This window comes from Falco naumanni, chromosome 5 (genome assembly GCF_017639655.2).
Source record: "Falco naumanni isolate bFalNau1 chromosome 5, bFalNau1.pat, whole genome shotgun sequence".
Taxonomy (NCBI): Eukaryota; Metazoa; Chordata; class Aves; order Falconiformes; family Falconidae; genus Falco; species Falco naumanni.
This window is the reverse complement of record NC_054058.1, coordinates 83414083-83439065: the sequence shown is the minus strand read 5'-3', so window position 1 is coordinate 83439065 and position 24983 is coordinate 83414083. Positions and strand designations below refer to the sequence as shown.

General features: G+C 42.8%; 1 protein-coding gene across 1 annotated transcript in view; it reads left to right on the top strand.

The window, feature by feature from the left end:
• The first annotated feature begins 202 nt into the window (after nucleotides 1-202).
• CADPS2 (calcium dependent secretion activator 2) overlaps nucleotides 203-24983 on the top strand; it is a 321648-nt gene continuing 296867 nt past the window's right edge. Inside the window, exon 1 of the mRNA XM_040595763.1 lies at nucleotides 203-611. Coding sequence (XP_040451697.1) covers nucleotides 279-611 — 333 coding nt within the window. The 5' untranslated portion in view covers nucleotides 203-278. The remainder of the gene's footprint in view (nucleotides 612-24983) is intronic.

Sequence of the window (24983 nt, the reverse complement as noted above, 5' to 3'; positions counted from 1 at the left end):
GCCCGGCCACCTGCTGGCCGCGGCCCCCGCCGGGGCAGGCGGAGGTGTTCGCCCGGCCCCGGCCCCGCCTCCGCCGGGAGCCGCTCGGAGCAATTCCCACGGCAACACAGGCTCGACCCCCTTCCCAAACCCCGCCTCCCCTCCCCGCCCCCCCGCTCCCGCCCGGCGGCCGCCGGCGCTCGGAAACAGTCAGTGTGTAAACTCGACGTGTCCGGGAAGGTGCCCGCCGCTGCCCGCCTCGCTCCGCGCCCGGCCGCGGGGCGCGCCCGCCGAGCGCGATGCTGGACCCTTCCTCCAGCGAGGAGGAGTCCGATGAGGTGCTCGAAGAGGAGCGGCGGGACGTGCTGGTGGCGGCGGGCGGCGGCTCGCCGCGCTCGCTGCCGCCGGCGCCGGCCCGGGACCCGCGGGGCAGGGAGGCCGGGGCGGCGCGGGCGGCCAGCCCCAGCCCCAGCCCCTCGGTGCTGAGCGAGGGCCGGGAAGAGCAGGAGCGCCTGCAGCGAGAGGAGCGGGAGAAGCGGCTCCGGCTGCAGCTCTACGTGTTCATCGCGAGGTGCATCGCGCACCCCTTCAACGCCAAGCAGCCCACGGACATGGCCCGCCGGCAGCAGAAGGTGAGCCCCCCCGCCCCCCCCGCTGCCGCCCGGCCGCGGCTCCCGCGCCCGCCGGGCCGTCCCGCCGTGGACTCAACAGGTTGAGCCGTGCGCGCCGCGGCGGGGGGGGGGGGGCGGCGGTGTGGGCGGTGTGGGCGCGGGGCGCTGCCGCGCTGGGCCTCGGTGCGGCTCCGCCAGACCAGCCCGTGTGCCCGGGAATCCGTCGCCCGACAGGGGTGAAGTCTGTCAAGTTTGCGGAGCTGCGCCTGAAGTCGCCGTGCGAAGGGGAGGGGGGCGCGGGGCGCGGGTGTGGGGGCGCTGGGGCCGCGCCGCGGCGGGAGGGAGAGTTCTGCTGCTCGGCCCTGCGGGAGGGAGGCAGGGATGGGGTTAAACCTCCCAGGGGTGCCTCCTGCGAGTCCTATTCTGACCATCTGTACCCAACTCCAGCCAATTAAGCCGTAGCACAGAGGTGAACGAAAAAAACGGTTTGTTTCATTAATTATTGTTCCGTACAGAGAAAAGCAATTAACGTGCGTGTTTATGATGAGAATGGGCTTCTAGCGAAGGCTTGACCAGAATTACTGTTTGCATCTTGTATATCAGAGACAAGCTCTTGAGAGCTGGCAGGTACGTGGCTAGTGTTTACGCTGTCACAGTGCTTGCTCTCTGTTACTTTTGAGCTGTTGAATGGGTAGAATGCTCAAGTTTTGAATCAAGGCACTGCGTTTCCAGATAACCACTTAAAAGCTGTTCTTCAAATGTTTGCTTAAAAAAGAAATATGTGTTTGTTTGTTGTTTTTTTTTTTAAATATACTTTCAGTTTAGTAAAACAAACAAACCCAAACTAAAACAGAAAACAAAAAAATACCACCACCCCCCCAGACCTTTCCGCATCACTTTCCAGAGGGATAGTGATAGGACACAAAAAAGAATCCAATCTCACTTGGCTTTTACAATCCATATCTCTAAGGGTTTGTAAAATCCAGTCGTAGATGTTTGCCTGCTATAGGTAATTTGTGCTTAGTAAATTCTCCGACAAGTTAACGCGGTGGTAATAATAAGATTATTTCTGGAAGAGCATTTTGTTTTTATCAAGTGTTAAGTGCTTAAACTGTGGAGCCTGTATAAAGCCATTTTGTAAGCAGGAAGCTGAAGAAAATCTGGCGAAATGAGAATTTTCACCACCCCACTGAGGAGTCCTCACCCCAAAACAGAGTCATCATAGAAATGATACTTTGAAGGGACATCTGGAGGTCATCTAAGTGTGACTTCCCACTGGACAAAGCCAAAGCTGACCTGATGTAGTGTTAATAGGGGAGATGAGATCCCACTGCCGGCCTGCATGACCTGCTCCGGTGGTGCATTGCCTGCCTCTGGATGAAATTTTCCTCCTCAGCTTCTAGGTAACAACTTGTGGCCGTCAACTGCAGAAGACAGTGAACATTTAGAAGTTCTCTCTGGTCTCAGTCACTAAGCATAGGAACTGTGTTTTAAAAATAGCTGCAGTTAATTATTTTTATTAATAAGATCTGTGAAAAGAGATTACTGATGTGCAGTGAATACAGAAATACAATGGTTGTGGATTTAAAATACGAGCAAGGAACAGTCTGACAGAATTTACTTGATACCTAAACTTAAATGTTACTCTGGCTGATTACTGTTTTTAAGTAAACTCTGACTTGTGGTTCAACTATTACATGTAGAAAGATTTTTTTCATTCTTAGGAATTTAGCTGCAGAACAAGGATGATTTGTTTTTTGCTCGTCAGGAATTAGTGTTTTTAAATAAGACAACACAAAAAATAATTCTCACTGGGAGTTGTACTTCTCTCTGGAAGTAATGAAATGCTCATAAACATCCTTTGTCTTACTTGACAATTTGATATATTGCTCAATGAATTACTGAATATAGGGTAGCAGAACTGGTCCTGAGTTCTAAGACTTCAGAAAACCTGCTTTGATAGCTAAGGATTGCTGAGACCCATACAAAGGAGCCCTTGCGCTCTTAATTTTTGCACTCTGTGCTGCACAGTGGCCCCGTGTCAGCTTTAGGAACGAGAGTACACCCACCTGTCATACATACGCTGTGCCCTGTAGTAAGGCCCTTTTATCTGTGTGATAGCTGAGCTCATATTCCATAGGGTAAAAGTCTGTCTTTATTCCTGAATGAATTTTCTCACTGTCAAGAGCTGATACGGATGTGGACTGTCCTTTAATTTCTTGCTCTTTTGCTTCACATCTGACTGTCATGTGGCTGGCTGTCCGTTGTGAGCTGTACTGAGATTCGTTACCTGTGTTACTCAAGTGGAGCCCTTAACTACTGCATGCCCTGTCCAGCGTCAGCGGATAAGTGATTCAAGGTATGGTTTCAAACCAGTACCTCTGATGCTCTGTGGTTCCAGCTTTCAGCCCAGTCTGCCTGTCTCTGGCTGGCTGTGCACTCTTCATAATGCTTTTGCACCACCAGTCTTTCTGATAACCTAAGAATAGTATCCACCCTACTTGAGAGCAGAAGTAATTTGTTCCTTCTGCCAGTTCATTTGGCATATTGCTGAGCAAATATTGCAGAATGCAGTTTGCTTCTTTTTTAATGTGGAACATATTATCCAGTAAGGGAATGAGATGGAATTCACATATCAAATACCCTCAATTGCATTGTAATACAAGTAAGGAAATGGTTTACAATATGGATGGCTTATGTTCGTGCTTCAGTATCAGATTAGAATGTACTATATGGTATCTTGAAACCATTATACTTAACGGACTGAGTTATGCTACTTATCGTAAAGAATTGTAAATTCAGGCAGTGTTTCACTCCTCTGTTGTCCCTTCCCATCCTTCTTTCTTCTAACTAAGTAAAATTAGCTCAGCTTTATTGTGATAGATAAGATCAGTAATAATAAAAAATAATCAATCTTGAAGAAAAAAAAAGAACTATCATAATTCACCAGAGTCCATCAACTCCGCTAACTGTTTTTAATGCCAAATACAATGTTATTTAGCCCAGACTTTGCTGAAACACATACTTTTATAATCCGTCTCTATTTCTTTTTTTTTTTTTTTTTTTTTAATCGGTAGCATATATGGAAGAAAGACTCTTTTTAACTGTTCGGAGTTAGTTGGTGACCTGCTATTACGTCCTGTCGTACTTTGGTTACTGGTAGATCTGTGGTGGAGAAGGAAGAATAAGCTAGTATTGGAGATACGGAACTGAAGCATGGCATGAGTTCTCAGGGTGAGGTAGCAGATCCTGACAAAGATGGAGTTAGTTCTACAGAGCAGAACTGATATGTACTTGTAGATATTTATGGAACTTTGGTCATGTGTCTTCCAAACTTTTAGAGAAATACTAATGCATCGATGCATTATATGTAATGATTTTATCAAGCAAGTTTTTTCCGTCCCTGGTTTAGAGGTGTTTGTCACATATTTGTAGTTTCCACTGTTTTATGTGAGTCCTCTGGAATATATTTCAGCATCTTTCTTTTTCTGCTTCTCCACTCCTCTTCCTTTCTAGTCCAGTGAAAGAGAAGAAGAAAATAGTTAACTAATCCCATTCCTCTTCCTTCTCTCCTACCCCAGCCAAACCGAATCTCAGACCAGCAGATGGAATTTATCCATAGAATGGGATTTAGGTGGTGAAAAGAAATTCATTCCCTGTGTGGCTGTCTTCCATCAAGGTAAAGTTGTGTATGTGAATGTACACAGAGTCAGTGATTAGATGATGGCCCTGGTGACTGGGGTTTATACTAGCCGGTCATACACTTGTATGTACATACTCAGTTTTACTTGGTGTGTGTGTGTGCCAAAGGCAGGTTCTGTATCTGGGAGATGGATCAGAGTTAAAGTTCCTGGGGAAGGAAGGAACAGTGAAATGCTGCAATTAACTAACAAAAAAGGTGTTCTTCCCGTGTTTTTCTTCCTCAACACTTTAACATTTAGTAATCAAGTGGTCACACTTGATTGGAAACCCAAGACTGGGGGAGAAGTAAAATGCTCCTGTGCTAAACAAGATTTTGTAGTGCATGAAAGGCTTAGTACATCAAAGCTGGTAATTCCAAGTCTTGCTTTCACAGGTGATAAGCAGCGAAGGAATTGAGCTGGCTGTTTGGAAGTCATAACTCCATGAGTTTACTTCCTGAATACGTGAAGACCTTTCTTCCTTCCATTTTTTCTCTTCTGTCTACCTGCTCAATCATGAGTAGATCAAAAACACTGACTTCTAGTTAATTCTCAAAAGTGGGAGTGGTAATACTCAGTAACTTATTTTCATCTGAACTCCATGAGTTTCTTCTTTCCTTTTTCTTGGACTTCACCTCTAAAGGAGAGGTTTGTAATTACATGGGTCCACTAAATAACTTTATCAGGAAAACATTGGTTACAGTGACGGACTTCATTCTCTGGATCACAGTTTTATTCTCAATGTCTTTATTTCTCCTGCCTCAAGCCCCACTTTTTCTTGCTTTTGAGCTGGTGTGATGTATATCTACTTATTTAATGGCTGAGCATGTTCTGGGAAAGAAAAATTGTCTCTTGCCTTCTGAGCCTCCTTCATAGAATGCTGCTTTCCCCACTGTGGAGGTATCAAGGAGAGTACATCCAAAGCCATTGTTGCCAGAAACTCTATAGGCACATTTCAGAGGAAGAGCTTAGCTATAAAACTTGGCCATCTGGTCAACATTCTGCTAGAGAACTTTCTAGGAACATGTCTTCCATTCCTACCTTCAACATTTCCTTTACAAATAATGATATTTTTTTTGGGTGTGAAGTCTTTCAGAAAGTCATTTTAAATCAAGTTTATTTGCCTCCTTTCTCCCCCATCACAAACACCTTGATAACACCTTGTTATGATGCTCTGAGCCACGTTTTGTTTTCAGTCAAGTGAGTATAGAGTATTTTGGTAAATCACGTCAAAGCCCATTAAGATAGTGGCCTACACAGCTCTATATGTGTTGAGACAGGATTATTTGCAAATATACCTTTTTACCTCAGTCGGAGCTTGGTCTTTGGGCAAGAAGTTGTTCTTGCCTGCAGTAGGTTTCATTGCTCACAATGGGCAATTGAGTCAGCTGAGGCTGAAGAAGCACTGAAGGGTGATGAGAAAAGCAGAGCTTTCTAGTTACCAGTGCCACTGCAGAAATGACAATCTGTCAGAGTTTTCATTTAATATTAAATTCTGCTGCTACCCCACCAGCTCAGCACTGGTCGATGTGAGACAATGTGCTGGGAAAATGAAGCTTTTGTAAGCAGCAGTGTTACGAAGTGGACATGTAGGGACAGTCTGAAAACCTAGTTTACTGTGCTGAAAAATTCATCGGTTTCTTTTTTTGCTTCTTTTGTTTTTTCCTGCCTGTTTTACCCATACTTCCCTTTGAAATTTTATTATTTTTAACTTATTATTATTTGAGGGGACAATTTATTTTTTTCTGAATGTGTTACCTCAGGTTGTTTGTTTCTTTCTGTCACCTGTGCAGTTTGACAAGTGTGTTAACTATGTTGGCAAATAACTTATTCAAAGTGCTTGAGGTAGACTACTTACTCTTTCTGCAGGGCAGCCAACAAGGAAGGGAGTTTGAGGGATCAGTTGTCTGTTGCCATCTCTGCAGGAATAGTGCAGGGGAATTGGCTGGCTGGGCTGCCTTGCATTTCTCACCCTTTGCAGTCAGTTGTTATTCTCACATTATATGTTGAAGGAACGTATGAGCAATTGAACCGTTGGTAATTGGTGACAGGGAAGCAGAAATACCAGATCGGCTCATCTTGTCCTGGCGTTGTCTGAGAAGCATACGTGCTGCTGCCGTGGAAGAACAAAGCTGGTGAAAATATTCTTTTCCTCCCCAAACCATACTCCTTTCTCTGTATGTGGAGAGGGGCAATATGTCAAAATACTCATTACCGTGTACTGGCTTTAACTGTAGAATGTTGCCAGAGCAGAAAATACTTGTTGGTTGCTAGTTGACTCTCATTGAATGATTTATTTCTATATAAGCAAGCTTACCATTTGCACCCTTCCCCAAGCACACCTGTTGTCACTAGTTCATGTTTGGGGACACTGCTAACCAATCACCTCTCCATTTTCACGCTGCTCATTAGACTTGCTTTTTCTCTTTCTGGCTTTGTACCATTTCTTTTTAATACTGGTGAGTATCATCCTGAATTTGCTTTCAGTGTACATTGTTTTGCTTTTTTTTAATGTACCTCTGTGTTTGTGTTCTGCTTTCCTGTTAATCCCTGTTTCTTTTTTTGTGTGTAGATGTCTCCTACTTTGCTAGCTTAACACATCCCTGTTTCCTGCTGCTTCCCTTTTATTCGTGTGCTTGCTAGAACTGCAAAGCTCATGGACAAAACTTGCTTTCCATTTATCAACCCAAGAGGTGTCCATGGGGGAAGATGGGATGATGCATCTTTTTTTAGGAAGGTGCTTGGCTCTCCTCTGCTGATGGAGGGATGTGTGGTGGGGTGCTAGTCTTTGAGCCTTGGCTCCTGGTCCTATATTTAGTCATACTGAGCCCCAGTTAGTATATTACTCTGTCTGAACTGGATGCCAGCCTCTGAGGTTTTAATTTTAAAACTTTTTAATCTTTAAGTCTCTTTTCATACAGTTTTTTTGGTACAGTGGCTGCAAAGATGCCTCCTGTATTTCTTTCCAACTTACTGCTCTTGCTGCCTGCTGGTGGCTGTGGCATGCTCAGGTCTGGTACTCAGACTTCTTGGTTTTGAGCTATTGCCGTTCCGGAGGGGAGGCGGGGAGAGGAACAGCATCTGCTGAACTCCTGTTCCCTTTGCCTGGTGCCTATCTCCAATGCCTGCTTCTGCCTAGAAGTGCTGGCACCGAACTGAAAGCAGCGCCGTTCTTGTGCGTTGCAGCTGATTCCCCCAGGTTTCAGAATAGCAGCTGTGAAAAGGCAGTTTTCAGTTTGTTGCTGTGTGGGGGAATCTCTGAGCAGCAGGAGAGACAGAGTGTTTGCATGTGGGTACCAGGCTGCATCAGCTTAGGTTTGTGTTTTGAAGGTTATTTTCACAGCCATAAGCATTGAAGGCTTTACATTTTTTTGTTTAAAATTCTCTAGAACTTGATGGTACTTGCCCAAAAGACTTTTTTTTTTTTTTTTTTTCTGGTTCTTATTTATTTTACAGTGAGGAGATAGAGCATATGCTTCTCTTCAAGTGTGATTACTTGTATGGGTAAGTTTAAGAATGTTCTTGAGTGGTTTTCCTGTCAGGAAGGGGAAAAGCTTTAATTAACAGCATTGTGAAGAATGAACTGAGGTGAAGAAAGAGCTACAGTGTACTACTTTAAGTGCATGACCCGGTGAAGAAAAATTAGAAGAAGAGAAGGTGATCGTACAAGAATTTTTCTCCAGCTCTGTTTCCATTTTTCCCTCATACATTAATTATTCATTTATGTTCAATTTTCTTGGCTGTGGGGTTTTGGAAATAGAGGCCGGCAGCTTCTGTTTAATGAAAGTGCTGGAGGGGTACTTTGAGTGATAGTGTATACACACACAAAAAAATCCTCAGGATAGGACTTTGAGTAGATTTGTTTGGGGCGCAGACAAGGACGTGGAGGAAAGGACAGAGCTCAGATAGTGTCTAAGTGAGATCTCCAAAGAGATGATGTACATCTACAGAGATTAGGGGAGAAATGGAAATTGGTGACGGAGAGTTTGATGGACTGAGTTGGAGATACTGAGAAAGTATGTGGAACTGAATTAATTTTGGAGTAGAGGAACTGTTCAACCAGGACAGCGACACAGTTAAGAGGAATGAATTCGTAGCAGAGAAATCCACTGGTTGTGAGAGTTAGGCTTTTCAGTATGAAAGAGAAATGAAGGATGAATATCTTGGGGAAAAGAGTTTGCAGTAAAGATATTTGGCTAGGAAAAAGAGATAAAGATTAAGCTGGAAAAAAGCAAGTAGTCTCAATATCCATGACAGTGTAATACAGAATAGCAAGGACAAAGAGTTGGTGAGAAGCTTTGTGTTTGGAAGCTAAAGTCCATGGAAATCAGAGTGGCAGGACATAGTGCATTGGGGAAAACAGTGTTTTCATGGTCTCAGATATTTTTTCTGCAGAAGATTGCAGTTGTTTTATATGTTTAGGATTTTCTTAGGGTGTATTCACGAGTTTTCTTTAAAAAAAGAAAAAAAAATCACCTCCAGGCAGTTTATGCCGAATACTTATCTTGCTGGCTTTTGCTGAGGAGTTTCCCCAGTTTGTGCCTGTTGCTCATACGTTCCTACATTTATTTTGAAATTATGTATTCTGAGGCCTTGTAGCATGGTACTAATGGCTGTTTCTTGTTCAAAAGTTTTCTACAAATGTTTCACCATTCCAACTGTTTAATACATCAAATATGCATTAGTGTTAAAATATTAATATGGACTTTTTTTTAATCTCCTTATGGATGGAACATAAGCAAAGCAAATAAATAAAAATAAAGAAGTGTTGGTTTGGTATAGATCTAATGCTAAATCATCTTAGCAATCGGTTCCCTCTGTCTTCCTTCCTACAGTGCCATTAAAAAGCAGAGGATTTTTCAGTCTCTTACCAGTGGGACTTGAAGAGCAGCAGATAGCGGTATTATTTGGAGATGGAAGTTAATAAACTCCATTACAATTTATTTTTTTTCTGGTAATCTTCAGCTTGCAGAGTTGGAGTATTTGCCTGAATGGACACTTAAATTCAGCTTGTGGTGACTTAACCCCAAATGAAGTATCATTCTCATAACCACGTATATGCTAGAAATGGTGGAGGTTCTGAGTGTGCTAGTACGTGGTTGTGAAGTAATTAGAAGCGCTTTAGCTTAAATATTCTGTGATACAGATTCTGCCAATCTGATTTATATGATTTTGGTTTCTTTTCAGCTTGCTTTAGCTCTCAAATTCAATTACTTTAAAAATATCACTTGAGATTTTTAGGGCCAACTTCTAAAGTTGTCTTTCTCTGCCACCCAAGTTTTTAGGTACCCTTACTTAATGCTTCCAGGCCTTTTTCCATGATAAACACTAGAAAATGACTAGCTATGTTCTGTGTATATAAGCCTTCTGTTTTACCACTTGGAATGTAAAAAAAATAGATACCCTCTAAAGGTAATCTGAGAATTGGGAGTTCTGGCAGCCTGTGGCTATATTTTGCTCATGTGTTGCTGAAAAGGAAGTTAAGAATGTCATTCTTAACCATGTAATCTAAAGGTGATCTTCTCGATGTGCAGATCAGTCACCCACTAGTACCAGTCTGTGAGTATTTCTGTGTGCAGCTCTCGCTTGGACATGCTGTCTGTAGGACAGTTAGTGCCTTACAGGGCTGCTGTTACAGCGAGATGACTATTCATTTGACCCCTCTTTGCCCCCAGCTCCCACAGGCTGGAGTGTGGAATTTTTAAGGCCTCTTTACTTTCTAAATCGCAAGGAAGGACAGTGGTGCACTGAACAGGGCTAGGTATTACCTGTGGTCTTTGCTTGGCTCTTCCTCAGGGTTGCATTGGAGCAACTAGGTTACCACAGTCTTCCTGCTACTTCAGTACAGATTGATGTCTGTTGGTGAAAAGCATGATGGAAGAATGAGAAGTATTATTTATTTAAAATGGCAACAAAATTATTCAGATTTTCACTAAGCCACTAGCTGTTTTATGTGTTCTGGGCATTTAAACTCTAATAGATTATTAACACGTTAATTTGCTCACTACAACTGTTAGTCAGAACTCGGTCTGGAATGGCTTTCAGGAGGTCACAGATGTGATAAAATCGGTAAACTGGTTAAAGCCTCCATGCATGACCCTCTTGCTGTGTTACAAGCCCTATCTGTTACAAGTGCACTTAATTATGCAGAGCAGCACACAAGGGAAGGAGACTGCACAGGCTGGCAGAGTTCTTCCCATATTATAAAGATCCATTTCTGAATCTCACTGCTGTGTTTTGCTAATCGGTGCCTGACGGTGTTGAGCTGATGTGCAGTGGTCATGGCTACGGTCAGTAGCTGCAGAAGTATGATCTGCTGGGATAATTGAGACACCTTTAAAAAGTAAGACCATCCCCCAAAGGTAATGCACTTAATCAGTGACAACATCACCAGTTGCATCATTATTTTAGTGGATCAGAGTACTGGTTTGGACCGCATGAATATGACTGTGTGTGGGCAAAGGTAAACCAGAAGTTGTGTTGTGGGAGCACATTAAATCTGTGCAACCAGGCTGAGGTAAAGCCTCCTGAAATGCATTTAGAGTGGGTGTTAGGTCCTCAGCGTGAAAAGTTGCGCTGTACAGATGCACTTTCCTGGTGTCACAGTTGGCCAGGGTAGACGTGACTGCAGAGAGTCGGAGAGATCTGAAATAACAGCAGCTAACACAGAGTCAAGAAAGAGAGATGGAACCTAAATGAGAGACAGAGCACAACAGGGCAGTCTCCTTTCTGAGCCAGTAAAGCAGGACAGAATATGCAATGCAAACGTAAAAACTGCTGAAGTAACAAAGTAATAGAGTCTCTCTGTGTCTGGAGTTAATTAGGGGCAACAAACTGCCCCTAATTACTAGGAGTGCGGGATCCTCAGCAAAGCTGCCTGGGACACTAATTAAAAGAACCGATTATAAAAAATGGAATGCATGATTAATGACTGAGAAATAATCTTCAAGAGTATCTTCAGACAGCAAATAAAGTGCCCTTGGAAAATACTGTGACACCCCATGCCATCCACTGAATCTAATCCCACAGACAGACCTGAACTGATTTGCAAGAGGTCGCTGTGCTTACACTTTCTAGTGCTGATGGAGGGATTAATGGGAGCAGAATGACCTGCAGAATAGGAATAGTATTTCCATTTTAATATCAAATGCTCTTGATTTATATGTATGTCTTCAATGGAACCTGCTTATGAAATATACTGATAAACTGTACTTTGTTTGAATGCTCGGCTTTGCAATAACCTGTTGCTCATACATTTGGGTGAGGTCTTTAATGCTTGGAGAAGGCCTTTGGGCAGCATCCTCTCTGTGTTGATTAGGAGCGTGTGTATGCGTGGCAGCTGTTGGCTGTCCAGTGTACAGGCCACCAAATGGACTTTGGTTTTTCTCTTTTCTATGTTATTGAAAAAATAGCAATCTGAAAGTTACATCTGATAGAACAAAAATGGAAAGTTTAAGGATTTATCTTGCCTTAAAAAAGAAAAAAAATCCAGCCCAATTCATGAGTTCTTTTTATCTTAAACAGTTCTTTAACGGGGCTGATAAGAGGTTAAGTTTTATCTGGGCATGCGTTTGGGTGTTCCTGCCTAACTGGGCACTCCTTAATTTATAAACTTGAAATGTTTTAAATAGCCGTGATCCTCAGGTACTTTGATGTGCACATGGAAAGGCACATGGAAGATAAGGAGGTGGCTGGTGACAGCCATCACTGCTTTACTAAAAGCGAATAGTGTGTGACAAATCTGGTGGCCTTCTGTGTCGGGGTTACAGTGTTGGTGAATGAGGGAAGGCCAACAGATGTGATACTTGACGCTGTCATGCATGACATCCTTGTCTCTAAACTTGGAGAGAAACGTATTTCATGGTTGGATCACTTGACGGATAAGGAATTGGCTGGATGGTTGTTCTCAGAGCTGTGATCAGCAGCTCGACGTCCAAGTGCAGCCGAGTAATGAGTGGTGTTCCTCAGGGGTCTGTACTGGGACCAGTGCTGTTCAACATCTTTGTTGGTGACATAGACACTGATCCCAAGTTTGGCAATGATGCCAAGCTGAGTGGTACAGTTGGCACACTGGAGGGAAGGGAGGGCATCCAGAGGGACCTTGGCAGGCTTGAGAGGTGGGCCTACGTAAGCCTCATGAAGTTCAACAAGGCCAAGTGCAAGGTCCTGCACATGAGTCAGAGCAATCCCAAGCACAGACACAGGGTGGGGAGAGAATGGGTTGAGAGCAGCCCTGAGGGGAAAGACTTTGGGGTGTTGGTGGACAAAGAAGCTCAACATGACCTGTCAATGTCTACTTGCAACCCAGAAAAGCAGCTGTATCCTGGGCTGCATCAAAAGAAGTGTGACCAGCAGGTGGAGGGAGGTGATTGTCCCCCTCTAGTTTGCTCTCGTGAGACCCCACCTGGGAGTACTGGGTTCAGCTGTGGGGTCTCCAACAGAAGAAGGACAGGGACATATTGAAGCAAGTCCAGAGGAGGGTCACAAAGATGACCAGAGGGCTGGAGCACCTCTCCTGTGAAGACAGGCTGCGAGTGTTAGGTGTTCAGCCTGGAGAAGAGAAGGCTTCCAGGAGACCTTACAGCAGCCTGCCAGTACCTAACGGGGGCCTACAAGGAAAGGTGGAGAGGGACTTTTTGCAAGGGCATGTGGTGGTAGGAGAAGGGCTAATCTTTTTAAACTGAAAGAGGATAGATTTATATTAGATATTAGGAAGAAATTCTTTGTGATGAGGGTGGTGAGGCACTGGAACAGGTTGCCCAGAGAAGCTGTGGCTGCCCCATCCCTGGGAGTGTTCAAGGCCAGGCTGGATGGGGCTTGGAGCAACCTGGTCTAGTGGAAGGTGTCCCTGCACATGGCTGGGGGTTGGAACTAGGTGATCTTTCCAACCCAAACTGTGCTATGATTCTTTATAGGAACTTGGATTAGGAATAAAAAAAAGCTATAAATGCTTAGAAGCATCGAACCCGAAGTGTCATTTTCTGTGCTGCTTCTAAGCATCTGCTGGAGGCCAGGGTTGGAGGCTGGAGGTGCCCTGAAGCTTTGGGGTACAGATGGAAGCAGCCAAAAGGGACATAGGCATCTTTAAGGAATTAGGCAGTGAGACCTACCCGCTGTTGTGTGGTGTCCCTCCAGACAGGCATTACATTTAACTCTTGCTGATCGATCTGTGATCGTTGTAGTGGGTCCCCCTTTACATGGGCTTTCTGTTCACAGAGGGAGCAAACTCAGAACTGAAATATCCATATCCTCCGTAGCATCTTTTGCTTGTTCTGGGCCTCAGTAAATTGATTAGTATCTCTCTGGTCCCATAAGGCTGTGTGCTGTAACTCTGAATGTATTCATATACTGGAAGAGAGGAAACAATGCACTTGTGTGTGCTCGAAGTGAGACCGTGACCGTGCTGTGCGACTGAGCAGGGGCGTCCTGCTGCTGGTGGTGCATCCCTGCTTCCCTGTGTGCTGTGGTTCTGCCACGTTCCCTATGGGGTGTGAAAAATACATGTATGTATGGCTATTTATAAAAGAAGGGAGAGAGAGCGTGAGTGTGTATGTGTGCATGAGAGAGGGAAATAAAGCTATAGGTAGAGATAGGAGGGGAGTAGAATGAGTGCTCCATAATGTTATGGCCTGATCTGTTTTAAAGAAACTACATGTTTAGCATAAAATACTGAATACAAGTCACTTAATGCTGCTACTTCTTCAGAAACATATTTTTGTGTTGCAAAAATAGTAAAATGCCATTTAGTTTCTCTAAAAACGATCAGCACCGACTCCCCATCCACACCCCAAAACCCCAACCCAAACCTAACGTCCCAAACCCTGCAGATCTGTGTTTCTGCCTTGGCTCAGTTTGGTAGTTACTTCATGTAACATGAAACTCCTAAGCCTGGTGATAAGGAAGCAAAGATGTTCCTATGGCTTCTATTAACAGTAGAGGTTTTATTTGTTCTTAATATTGAGCTTCCAGAACTGATCTGATTCCTTAGGGCTAGCTCAGAGTGTGCCCTGTTGAAATCAGTATGCTGAATTTCTACTTTTCTGTTTATGCTCTGTAAATCTTACAGGCATAAGACTTAAATATCTGATCTGGGTTTGTGTTTGAGAATGGATTTATACCTCGGCTGCAGAAACTGGTTCTGGATTGAAACATAGCATATGTGTTCTCAGTGTAAAGGATCATTTGTTTTCCTAATTTGATTCAATTTGTATGGTTTTGCCTACAGTAGAAAAGTAATTAGTTCCAACAAGAAAACAACTATCCTGATTGTGTGGTTCAAAATAAAGTAAAGTAAAAAAATTATGCCCTGCACTGCACAACTGTGCAGACAGCTCTTACCTTTTTTCATTCTGACTTTACTGAGGCTATAGAGCAACTAACACAGCAGTTATAAGCCACTATTGGGGAAAAAAAATGATGTGGCTCATTTTATTTTTAATAGTGATGATGTTAGAGTGGAACAGCTTCTTCATATCAGTGATCGGAATCACACTGCCTCAGCACTAATAAGATAAATGTGGTAATGCATACCGATTATAATAGCTGGAGTGATATGTGGGCTGAGAGACTGAGTAAAGAGGTGTGAGATGTTGAAGCTCTGAGCAGTACAGATGGGCAGCGATTGCAAATCCATTTCAATCTATAGTGCTGGAGAGTCTAGAAAATGAACAGAATTGCATAACATCAGAAGAAGACAGGTAGCCTGTAACCGTTCCTTTCAAAAAAGGTGAAGAATTCAGAGTGAGAAACTAAGTCATTCTGTCAGTGGAGTGAACCCATCCTTGGACAGTATGTGCATTTGTGTATTGAAGGCAGGTTGTGAGGTAATACTTATTCACTACAGTCGTTCATATGAATAGTAATAAAACGGAACTTGGGGAACTATCAAAATTATAGAACTATCAAAATGCTTGTAAGTTGCTTGTTACTTTTAAGCTTAATAATTTTACACCAAATAAAACATTGAAATAATTTGATTTTTTTCCTATAGCAAGTAAATTGTGCAATCAGTTCAGAAGAGTGAGAAAGATCAGAATGGACTGAACTAATACAGTTTTAAAAAGGGCATGGCATTATTATTTTTTTTTTTTAAGAGGAGTCATAAACTTGTGGGTGCTTTGAGATGGGCTGAGTTAGGAACACCGTTTCTGATGCAGTAGCTTCTAAGCAGTTTCATGTGTGCGTTTGCAAATTGCCTGCATACAACTTATGCATACAACCTACAAACCAAAATAAAGGCTTTTTCTGAAAGGTGGCATAAATAGGATATCAGTAGGTTTCCCCTTCAGTAGTTGTGTTAAAACTAGTATTTTATCCACCTGCCAGTTCAGAAGATTCTTTCTGAATCACAAATAGTTACCAGGGAATAGCACTGCTAGTGCCAAACAGCTCTGCCTGATGTATTTGTGCCTTTAGTGGTACTTGTTTAATTAAATGCTTTGCTTTTGACACAATGGGTAGTAAGTTAGGCTAACAAAGCTACTGTGCCTCACGTACACCTAGTAAGCACCCTGGCACATATCACTGCTGAATAAAACTATTGCTTTGCTGTGGGATAGAAAGCTAATCCTGCAAAATTACTGCAAAGCTGATGAATGTCTTCCAACACCCAAACAAGTTACTGTGGATCGTAGTAGGGAAGGGACCTCCTGGGCTGACGCAGTCTCATGTCCAAAAAAGAGATCCGTTGTCTCTTTCTGAGCAGTTAGTAGGTATCTTTACTGTTTTTCATTACTCTAATAGTTGTTAGACTTCTTTTTCCTGACTGAATACATACGCAGTTTGTTTTATACCCACTTGCTGTTCTGTCAGCTCTACCCCTTAGTTAAAATAACAGCTTTTCCTTCCTTTCCTGAAGGATTTGATAGAGGATGGTGTCTCGTTCTGCTATATGGAACAATCCAAGCTCTGAACCATCCCTCAGGCAGTGGCCTCTCTCCTCCGATTATCCTAACAGCCTTTCTCTGTATGTTTTGCAGCTGGAATTAATGCATCGTCTTTCTCATGTCGCCTTTCACGTTAGCACAGTGCTGGGGATTTGCTGAGACAGTGCATCTGAGCCTTCAGCTCTGAGCAGCCAAGGAGAATGAAAATCTCTTAGAAGTTCTTGTGAGTCCTGATCTGAGGTGTGGGATGCTGAATTTCATCCCATTTCTGTTACTGCAGCTCCCACACCGGCTGTGTTTTCCAGTACAGGTTTCCTAGCCACTCTGTGTGCTAGTGCATCCCAGCCTTGAATTTAAAAATCAGTCTTCAAAGCTGGAGGATTACAATGTCATGTTCCAGTTCCCTCTGTCGTAACAGGTATGGAATACCGCATTTATGTTTAATTTGCAGGTACAGCCCTCCAGAACTGTGCAGCTGCCTTTCCAGAGGCCTGCTATTTCTCCTTTACCGCTTAGCCTCACACTTTTATGGGTTATTCCCCCTCACCCCCCACCCACACCCAACCCTTGTGGCGGTATTAACTGTTGTCTAAATAAGATCTACAGCATTCTGTTAGCCAGAAAGCAGGAATATAAAGTGAATGGATTACTTGATTTTATCATCTTTTAAATAATTCTGTGACTTTGTATGACTAATCCTCCCATTCTGGGTCAGATCTTGCCCTGTTACCCTGATAATCAACCTTATTTTTATATCCTTCTCTGGAGGAGTCTGTGCTCCTCTGAATATAGAGACCTGCTGCCCTTCTTTGGGAAGGAGGTTTCTTTGGGCGATGCTGGACAACTTTCAGACTCTTGTAAAGAACTTTCGTGCTGCCTTATTCAGGTCTCTCAACTCTTCAGTCTACGCGACTGAATTGACTTAACTCCTCTTAATGCCTTGACGTAGAGAATAAATTATCACTCCTCAGCTTCCAGGCTGAAAAGATCTTTCTGACAAAATACAGACTGCTGAGACTGGATTCATGTTCAATAACCATGCATATCAGCAAGCTCTCAAAGTAATTAAGTGCTGCAGTGATAAAGAACAAAGACTGTTCAGTGGCACGGTTCATACGCATTCAGTCACGGCATTGCTGTGTGCCGCCTTTTAAATTCATTTTAGCCCAACTGCTATCAAAAGTTCCTGAGTTCCAGGTCGTCCAATAAGCTTCTAAAAAGGCTGTTTCTGGCATTCTGCCCTGGTCACATTTGGCACGCTGCAGAGCAGAGTTTAATAAACATCTGTTAGGTCAAGGTTTTCATTGACCACAGGTTAAATGGTCAGGACGTGCTGATTTCTCTACAGAACACGTATAGGCTTGAGAATTTTACCGTGCTATTGCATATGACTTGAATGCTTGTAGCAGACTTCATGTATAATGGTGCAATTATACTGCAGCGTTTGGAGTTAATTCTTCCCTCTAAATATCCTGCATGCTTGAGCCAACATTTTTGTTTTGAGACCCACTCACATGTATATACATTGGGGTTTTCTAGGACAAAAGACATAGATTTGTGCTGCCTTCCTAACTTCCTTTTGACACCACAGCTTTGTGGTAGAATAGGGCACAGTGATGAGTGACTTCTGGGCTTACCTCATCTTTTATCCTGTCTGTGGTGCTATAATTCAGTCATCTCCCAACGCTGGAAAGTAGCAAGGAGCCTCGGCCTGTCTGCCTTACTCCTACTCAGCCCTTACAAGTAACCATAATTTTTTGAAAAGCTGGTACAAACACTGTAAATGTGAATTATTCTGAAGGTCAGTCATTATTTCTGTGCTTCGTGGGAGCAGAGCTTGCAGTTGTGCTAGGGTCCAAGTGGATCACTTTGAAATTCTGATTCTTGTTCCAGTGAGGTTTACTTGCACAAAGGTAAGCAAACCTCGTTCACTGTAACTCTCTTCCGCTTCTCACGCTCCTCAGCTATGCTGGATTTTATAGAACACCATGGGTGTTTTTTTCTTTTGGTTCAGAATTGTGTTGTCTGTTCTTTTGCACCAGAAGGAAGAAAAGCTTTAGAAAGGGGAAGAGAGGCATCCTGTCAAATTAGCTCGGTAGTCTTGGTGAAAGAGTGCCTAGCTGGGAGCTGGACCCCTCTGTGCAAAATGTGAAGGATAGCTAAGTATTGGCCCTCTACCATCACTTTGCAAATAACAGAAATATTGAAAGTTGATTTTTATCTGAAATTTGGAAAGGAAATTGCATCTCCAGAATAGCAAGACCCCCACCCCTCCCGCCCCAATTCACTATGCAATATCTATGCAGGAGCATCAGCTCTGTTCCTCTGGCATGTTCCTAATAATCATACCATATTATTTTTTTTTCTGTGACAGTAGGAGGGATGGAGATCGGGAGTCCTGTTCTGTTGCTTTTGGTTAGATACATAAATTACCAGTACAGTGTGTACTGAAATTTTCTTAAGCAGCTTTTGCAGGATAAAAGATAAGAATTTACACCCAACTTAAATGGTAAAGGCCTGTGCTGAGCATCTAAGGATCTGTAGCCCAGCCCCTCCTGGTGATCCAAGAGGGCAGGGTACTTGATAATTGTATGTGTCAAGGTTAGTCCAAATTCTTTTTTCCAAAACTGAATTGTTACTTTAGAAAAGTTCCCTTTAAAGCAGGTGGGTATTATAAAAAACAACAAACAAACAAAACCCCAACCTCTAGATTATGCAGTGTTTTGGGGAGGAAAAAAGATGTAGGTTTTCCACTCCAGCAGGTTTGACTAAGCCTTTGGTGTCACTTCAGATGCTGATGGGTTGATTGAGTACCTCACTGGAGTTAACTCATCAGAGGCTTAAATAGACATCTGGAGACTCTGCATTTTCTTCCTACGGTTTACCACTTCATTTATAAGCAGAAAGCTACAGTTCATCTGTCTCCTTAACTTGTCAAACCACCTGCAAAGAACTTAGTGGTAGCTTTATTTCAAGGTAAGGCAGTAGTTTTCCTTCTGTGTGAACTTAAATGAAAGATCTGAGGACAGAAAATAAACTGCACATAAACTGTGGCCGATGGGTGGCTTCTCATTGGATTGCGATGGGTCCTAAGCTGTTCAGAGGAGAAACCTGCAGCTTCCCCCCTACGGTTAAATATGATGGAAGGAACGACTCTGTCACCTGCCCACACAGAGTGAGAGCAGTTGGTTATTTTTTCTTGGCTGCAGACTGGAGGTGAACTGGGCAGTGAAGAATATTAACCTACCAATTAGGCACTTTGTCCTTGCTGCCTGTAGCTTTCTCCTGCTTTGTGGTGCCAAGGTGACATGCCAGCCTCTTTCCCCAGGCTCCCTGGTCACACTCCCCATTACAGCAGGGACTACTCTGTATGTGGAGACCTGTAGGGGTCCATGTTGGAAAGTGTCATTATTCTCCCTTGGGTCTGGATTTCTCAGCTTTCATTCTACTCCGGTAATTCCCCGGTTGGCCCATTTTTGCTAGGCTTGCCTTTGAGCGTGGTTGTTGTCAGGGGAAGGCTGGGAGGCTGTCAGCTGACTTCCTTTCATTGTTTCTTCCAACCGTCTGATGTTATCTCATCTGTCTTTGTGTTATTAAATATGTGTGCTGTCCTGGAATCACTTAACCTCTTCCCGTTCACGTGCCTGCAATGCCCTGCTCGGATCCTGGCCTTTAGGGAATGCGAGCAAGTGAACTTTTTTCATTTCAGTGGGGTTTTGCAGAACTAGATGCACTGTGAATATATTGTGAAGTAGTAACTAAAGTATTTATTTACAGAGAGTAATAGCTTTGAGACTGTTTTTTTCTTTTCTTTTTTTCTTTAAGAAAGGAACAAAAAATGGTCACACTGCTAAGGTCTAATTACAGTAGCTTCAGAGAGACCTGCTTGATTTGCCTTTTGAGCTCTGCGCTGTGTCAGGTAGGTTTTGATCAAATGCATTCCTGCCAGCATTCACTCGTTAGCATTCAGTCTAAGTTAGTCAGCAGTGAATTATGGTCTGTGATATGGTCCAGGTCCCACTGCTCTAGTTCTTTTTCTCTTTATTGATTTCCATTCTTGTTTTCATTATTGTCCTGGTCTCTCACTGCATGCTTCCTAGTGCTTTTATTTTATAGCTTTTCAGAATGAATATCCATGAGTCATGATTTGAAATGAAATGCTAATACTGACATTATACAACACTTTGAAATAAACATTTCTTATATTGTTCCTTAGGCTTTTTAAGTGATAGAGTTCGAGAAAAATCATACTACTCTGCAATGATAAGGCAGCAGGGGGAAAAAACTAAAAAGTGGCTGGTAGACTTTAACATTTTAGTTTAAATATTTCATTCTTGAATAAGTTTGCCAGCATCAGGCAGAGTGAGAAAACTTTATTGTCTGTTCCCTTTAAGCAGAAGTCAAGTAATTAAAACATAACTGGTGCAGAATTAAAAACACGATACAATTTTATGCTTTTTCCTAATCTGTACAGATCTGAAAATGGCTAAAGTGGCTTGTCCCCCTCCCCCAGGCTCCTGTCTTTATCAGTGTGCAAACGTCAAATGTCATCTCCTCCTAGCTGCCTGGAGGAACATAACATGGCATGGCTATGGAGCCAGTCATTGTAATAAAATAGGTAAGGAAGAACAGGGACTATTGCAATATTCAAAACTTGCTGGTTTTTCACTGGGCCTAGTGAGCCATTTGGTCTAGATTTCTAGGTTTGTTTCTGAACAGAGACACTTCCTCACTCCCCTTTATTTCACTGTTTTGCTTTTCCTTGGAAGTGGCATTTTAAAGACCTGATGAAAACAGGGAAAACTGGTAAAAATTTGTGTGTCCCTTGTCTTCCTTTTCTTTCCAACAGCTGTCTTGAAACTCAATGACATTATGAGATGCAGCTGTTTCATGATATGCTTTGCAGCAGTGCAACTCCCATCCTCACTTCTTCTAATGAAGTAATTGAGATAATGTCATCTGATTATTATAATTCTGATAATTAGTTTCCAGGAGGGAAGTCTTCTCAGCTGTGCTTGCTGTCACTGAGGAATAGCAAATCTAGCAGCAAATAACTTGCTGGACTCGGTGACTAAAACTTTGGGTAGCTTGTCTTTAAAACAAAAAACCCCAACCTAAACAAATCCTGCAAGTGGAGAAAACTATCTTTTGGCACTTACCCTGTTTGCATTTATTCGTTAGTATTTTTGCAGTGGGATTGGTCTGTCAGACACTTTCCAAGCTTTGTTCTTTTGGTTGATATATTTTGAAGGCTTTTACCCGTGCAGTTTGTTCTCAGCCGTGTACCTCGCTGTGAAATACTGTTTGGACAGAAGCCCCCTGCTTGCTGTGCAGCGGGTGCCAGGAGGAGCTTTCCTGCCTGTTGCTCAGGGCGAGGAAGGAATTTATCTTTTTTTCTAAACTTCTTCCTACCTTCAAAAAACTTTAATTTTCAGGACTAGGCTATCCTAATTTGTAATTGCTATCAAAACATCTTTCAAGGCCCTTGAACTTTATGGCTGAAGGTCTAAACTTACATCTGTTTATTACAGGATGAAATTTTTATTTAAGGCAAATTGCCTCCAGTCTATCAAGAGGCTCTTGTGTCTTCCTCTAGAGAACCTGCTGTGCCTTTCTCACAGGCAGAGTACTAGGCTAAACTGGTTTAGTCTGAAGAGGAGTGGAAATGCTTTTGACCCCTTAAATGTCGTGGAAATCAGCAAATCTTGAATTTTAAGCAGTACTGTGAGATTCTGTAAAAGGTACCTATGAACTCAATAAAAGATGTAGAGGAGGACAAGCAGAAACTGTAAAATGGCTGGCATGCGAGTTTCAGCGTGGTCGTCAGTAGCAGTCAGAATGAGAATTTTGGAGGTGAGATGCTGTGCAGGGTGATGATACGGTAGTTGTCTGGTTTTGGGAAGATGTATAGAACGTACTTTCTTACCTCTTATTGCAAGAGAGGAGTAATGCCCTCAGGAAGGGGGACAGGTTGGAGGTCCCTCAGTTTTGCGTAGAGGTTCAGTTAACCTTTGCTAGAAAGTTGATGAAACTGCTGGTGTGATTGCTCTGCAGGCAAAACAGCCCTCTTAAAGGCTGAAGGTTACAGCTCCTCTGTCCTGTGCCAGTGGGCAGCTTGGGGGTACGCTCCAGGTGCAGAAGCAACGCCTGCAGATCTCCCATTCCGGATGACTAAACGAGGAGCAGGCTAAGTATTAGCAGAGGAGTCAATACGCGGCATCAGGACAGGCAGATGAAAGGGCAGATAATTTGTTCTGGGGGAGGCAATCTGGATTTTCCCTTACTGGTAGCGATGAATGTGCTTGCTTGAATGTTTTGACTTAAGAAAACTGCAGGAGGGTTAGTGAAGGAAAATTGTCAGGCATAATTTTTTGGCATAATTGTTCAGAATTCAGTATACTTTTAGTTTGGGTGGTATAGTGTTTCCTGATAATTCACATTTTTTCAAAAATGAATTTAATTGATTTAGCCTGTTTTGACAACAGTGCCTGTGAAGGTACATGAATAAAAAAAACCCACCCAAAACTGCATTGGGTTTGCTTTTCTGCATTGATACTAATTTAGTCAAATTAGTAGGAATTACAAAATTGTTGGTGGATGGGAGCTTACTGTTTATGACTGTAATGATAAAATTGGATATTAGGGAAGGAACAGGCATCTGAAAGACTTGGATAATTTAAATACTGGTATCAAACATGAGTGTTTTAAGGCAAATCTGTTTGTTACTTGACTTTATAATGCCTGTTGAGCTTACAGCTGAGCAATTACTAATTGGCCTGTGATGCAAGAGCAGTGGGATAACCTGCTGTCCTGGTTTTGGCTGGGACAGAGTTAATTTTCCTCTCAGTAGCTGCTACAATGCTGTGTATTTGATTTAGTATGAGAATAATGTTGTTAACACACTGATGTTTTCAGTTGTTGATGAGTAGTGCTTACTCTGCATCAAGGACTCTCCAGGTTTCCCATGCTGTGCCAGTGAGCTGGTGCACAAGAAGCCGGGAGGGAGCAGAGCCAGGGCAGCTGACCCCAACCAGCCAAAGGGATGTTCCATACCACAGAATGTCACGCTCGGTATATAAACTGGGGGAAGAGGATGAAGGGGGAGGATGTTCAGAGTGATGGTGTTTGTCTTCTCAGGTAACTGTTACGTGTGATGGAGCCCGGCTGTCCTGGGGATGGCCGAACACCTGCAACTGAGGGGAAGTGCGGATGAATTCCTTGCTTTGCTTTGCATATGTGTGTGTCTCTTGCTTTACCCATTGAACTGTCTTTTATCTCAACCCACGAGTTTTCTCACTTTCCCTGTTCCGATCCTCTCTCCCATCCCACTGCGGGGGGAGCGAGCGAGCGGCGCTGGGGTTAAACTGTGACACCTGGAAGCAATGAAAGGACCTCAGTGTTGTTTGGGTGCGATTATACCACCATGAATGGGAACTGCTGCACTGAAAACTAGGTGTGTGGCAATAGCAGCTCATGACCAGATTCTAAAATACCTTCTTTGGGGTTTTTTTGTTATTTCCTTCAGTCTCCTGTCCAGAAATAGGTATTCTTTCTGACTGCTGTCAGAAATGGACAAGTTGCAAATGTATCCTTGTAAAATGTGTCTGTGAATCCGCCTTAGAGGGAATTGTTGATTTTTGCTAGGTGTGTTCATCTTGAAAGAACAGTAATGTACTATTCTTATGTTTATACAAGATTTCTGGGTGGAGAAGAAAAATACTTGGCTTTAAACCAGATGGCTTGTGGAGTTTTTGGATTTATTCTTTAACATGTGACTCTGGGACTTCATTGTGTATAAGCCACATAGTCATCAATCTTTTTTCTTTTTTTTAATTACTTTGTAGCATTTGTTCATAGGAGCAATACAGTGTGGCTAAATATGCCTGAAAGTCCTGCTTCTGGTTGTTAGAGGTTATGAGTTTAGGCTGAATGTGCATTATTCCCTTAGCTCCAAACATTAGCAGATACGGAGATCAAATACCGGGGAAAAATTCCCTTGTCAATAGTTGAGGTGATGTTTACAGAAGGCTCACAGAATCTTGGTTTCTTTCCGTATTTCTCTGTTGTTTGATAGTGTTTATGGTTAAATCATGAAATACTATTACAAAAAACCTCCCAAATTTTGGTTTACACAGAATATATTTTCTGAAGCAAGAGGCATTGGTCCTGAAGTGTTATTCCCTTTATGTGTGTTGTAGATGGATGTTGTGAGCGCGCTGCATTCTTCTTGTCATGCCAGAAACATCTGGTATTTTGGGGGTAATAAAATGCTCCACTTTCAGTGTCTTGTAACCTGCATTAGGATGGAATCGGAGGGATGTAAAGTTTTGTGTCAGACTTTTTAGTGACTGTACAATATTTGTGACCTTCATGCTAAGAATGAATCTGTTTTCATAATGCTGCAGTGCACTGCAGCTGCCTGTCTTACATTTTACAAATAAAAGAACAGAAAAATTGCAGGGGATGAACCTAATTACTGTAAATTACAAAACCATCCATACAGTAGGATTATTTCTTGTACTTGATACATGAAGAGGCTTTGTAACATCTCAAGGGCTGTAATGCTGAAGTAGCAGATACTGTCTTGGATTTAACTAGTGATTCAGAAATGAATTAGCCAATTTTAATGTTTTTATGTAACCGGAGAGAGCAGTTTGTTCATGCAAGAAGAAAAGTTTGGGAAGAGGACAGGTTCAGTAAGACTTGTAAATTTGGACACACTTGTCTGGACTCCCATTTAATTAGTGATGATCTGATCAGCTGAAGCTAGCGTGTGTCAGATCATTTATTAGGTCATCCGCTCATTTGGGCCATTTATAAAGCATCTG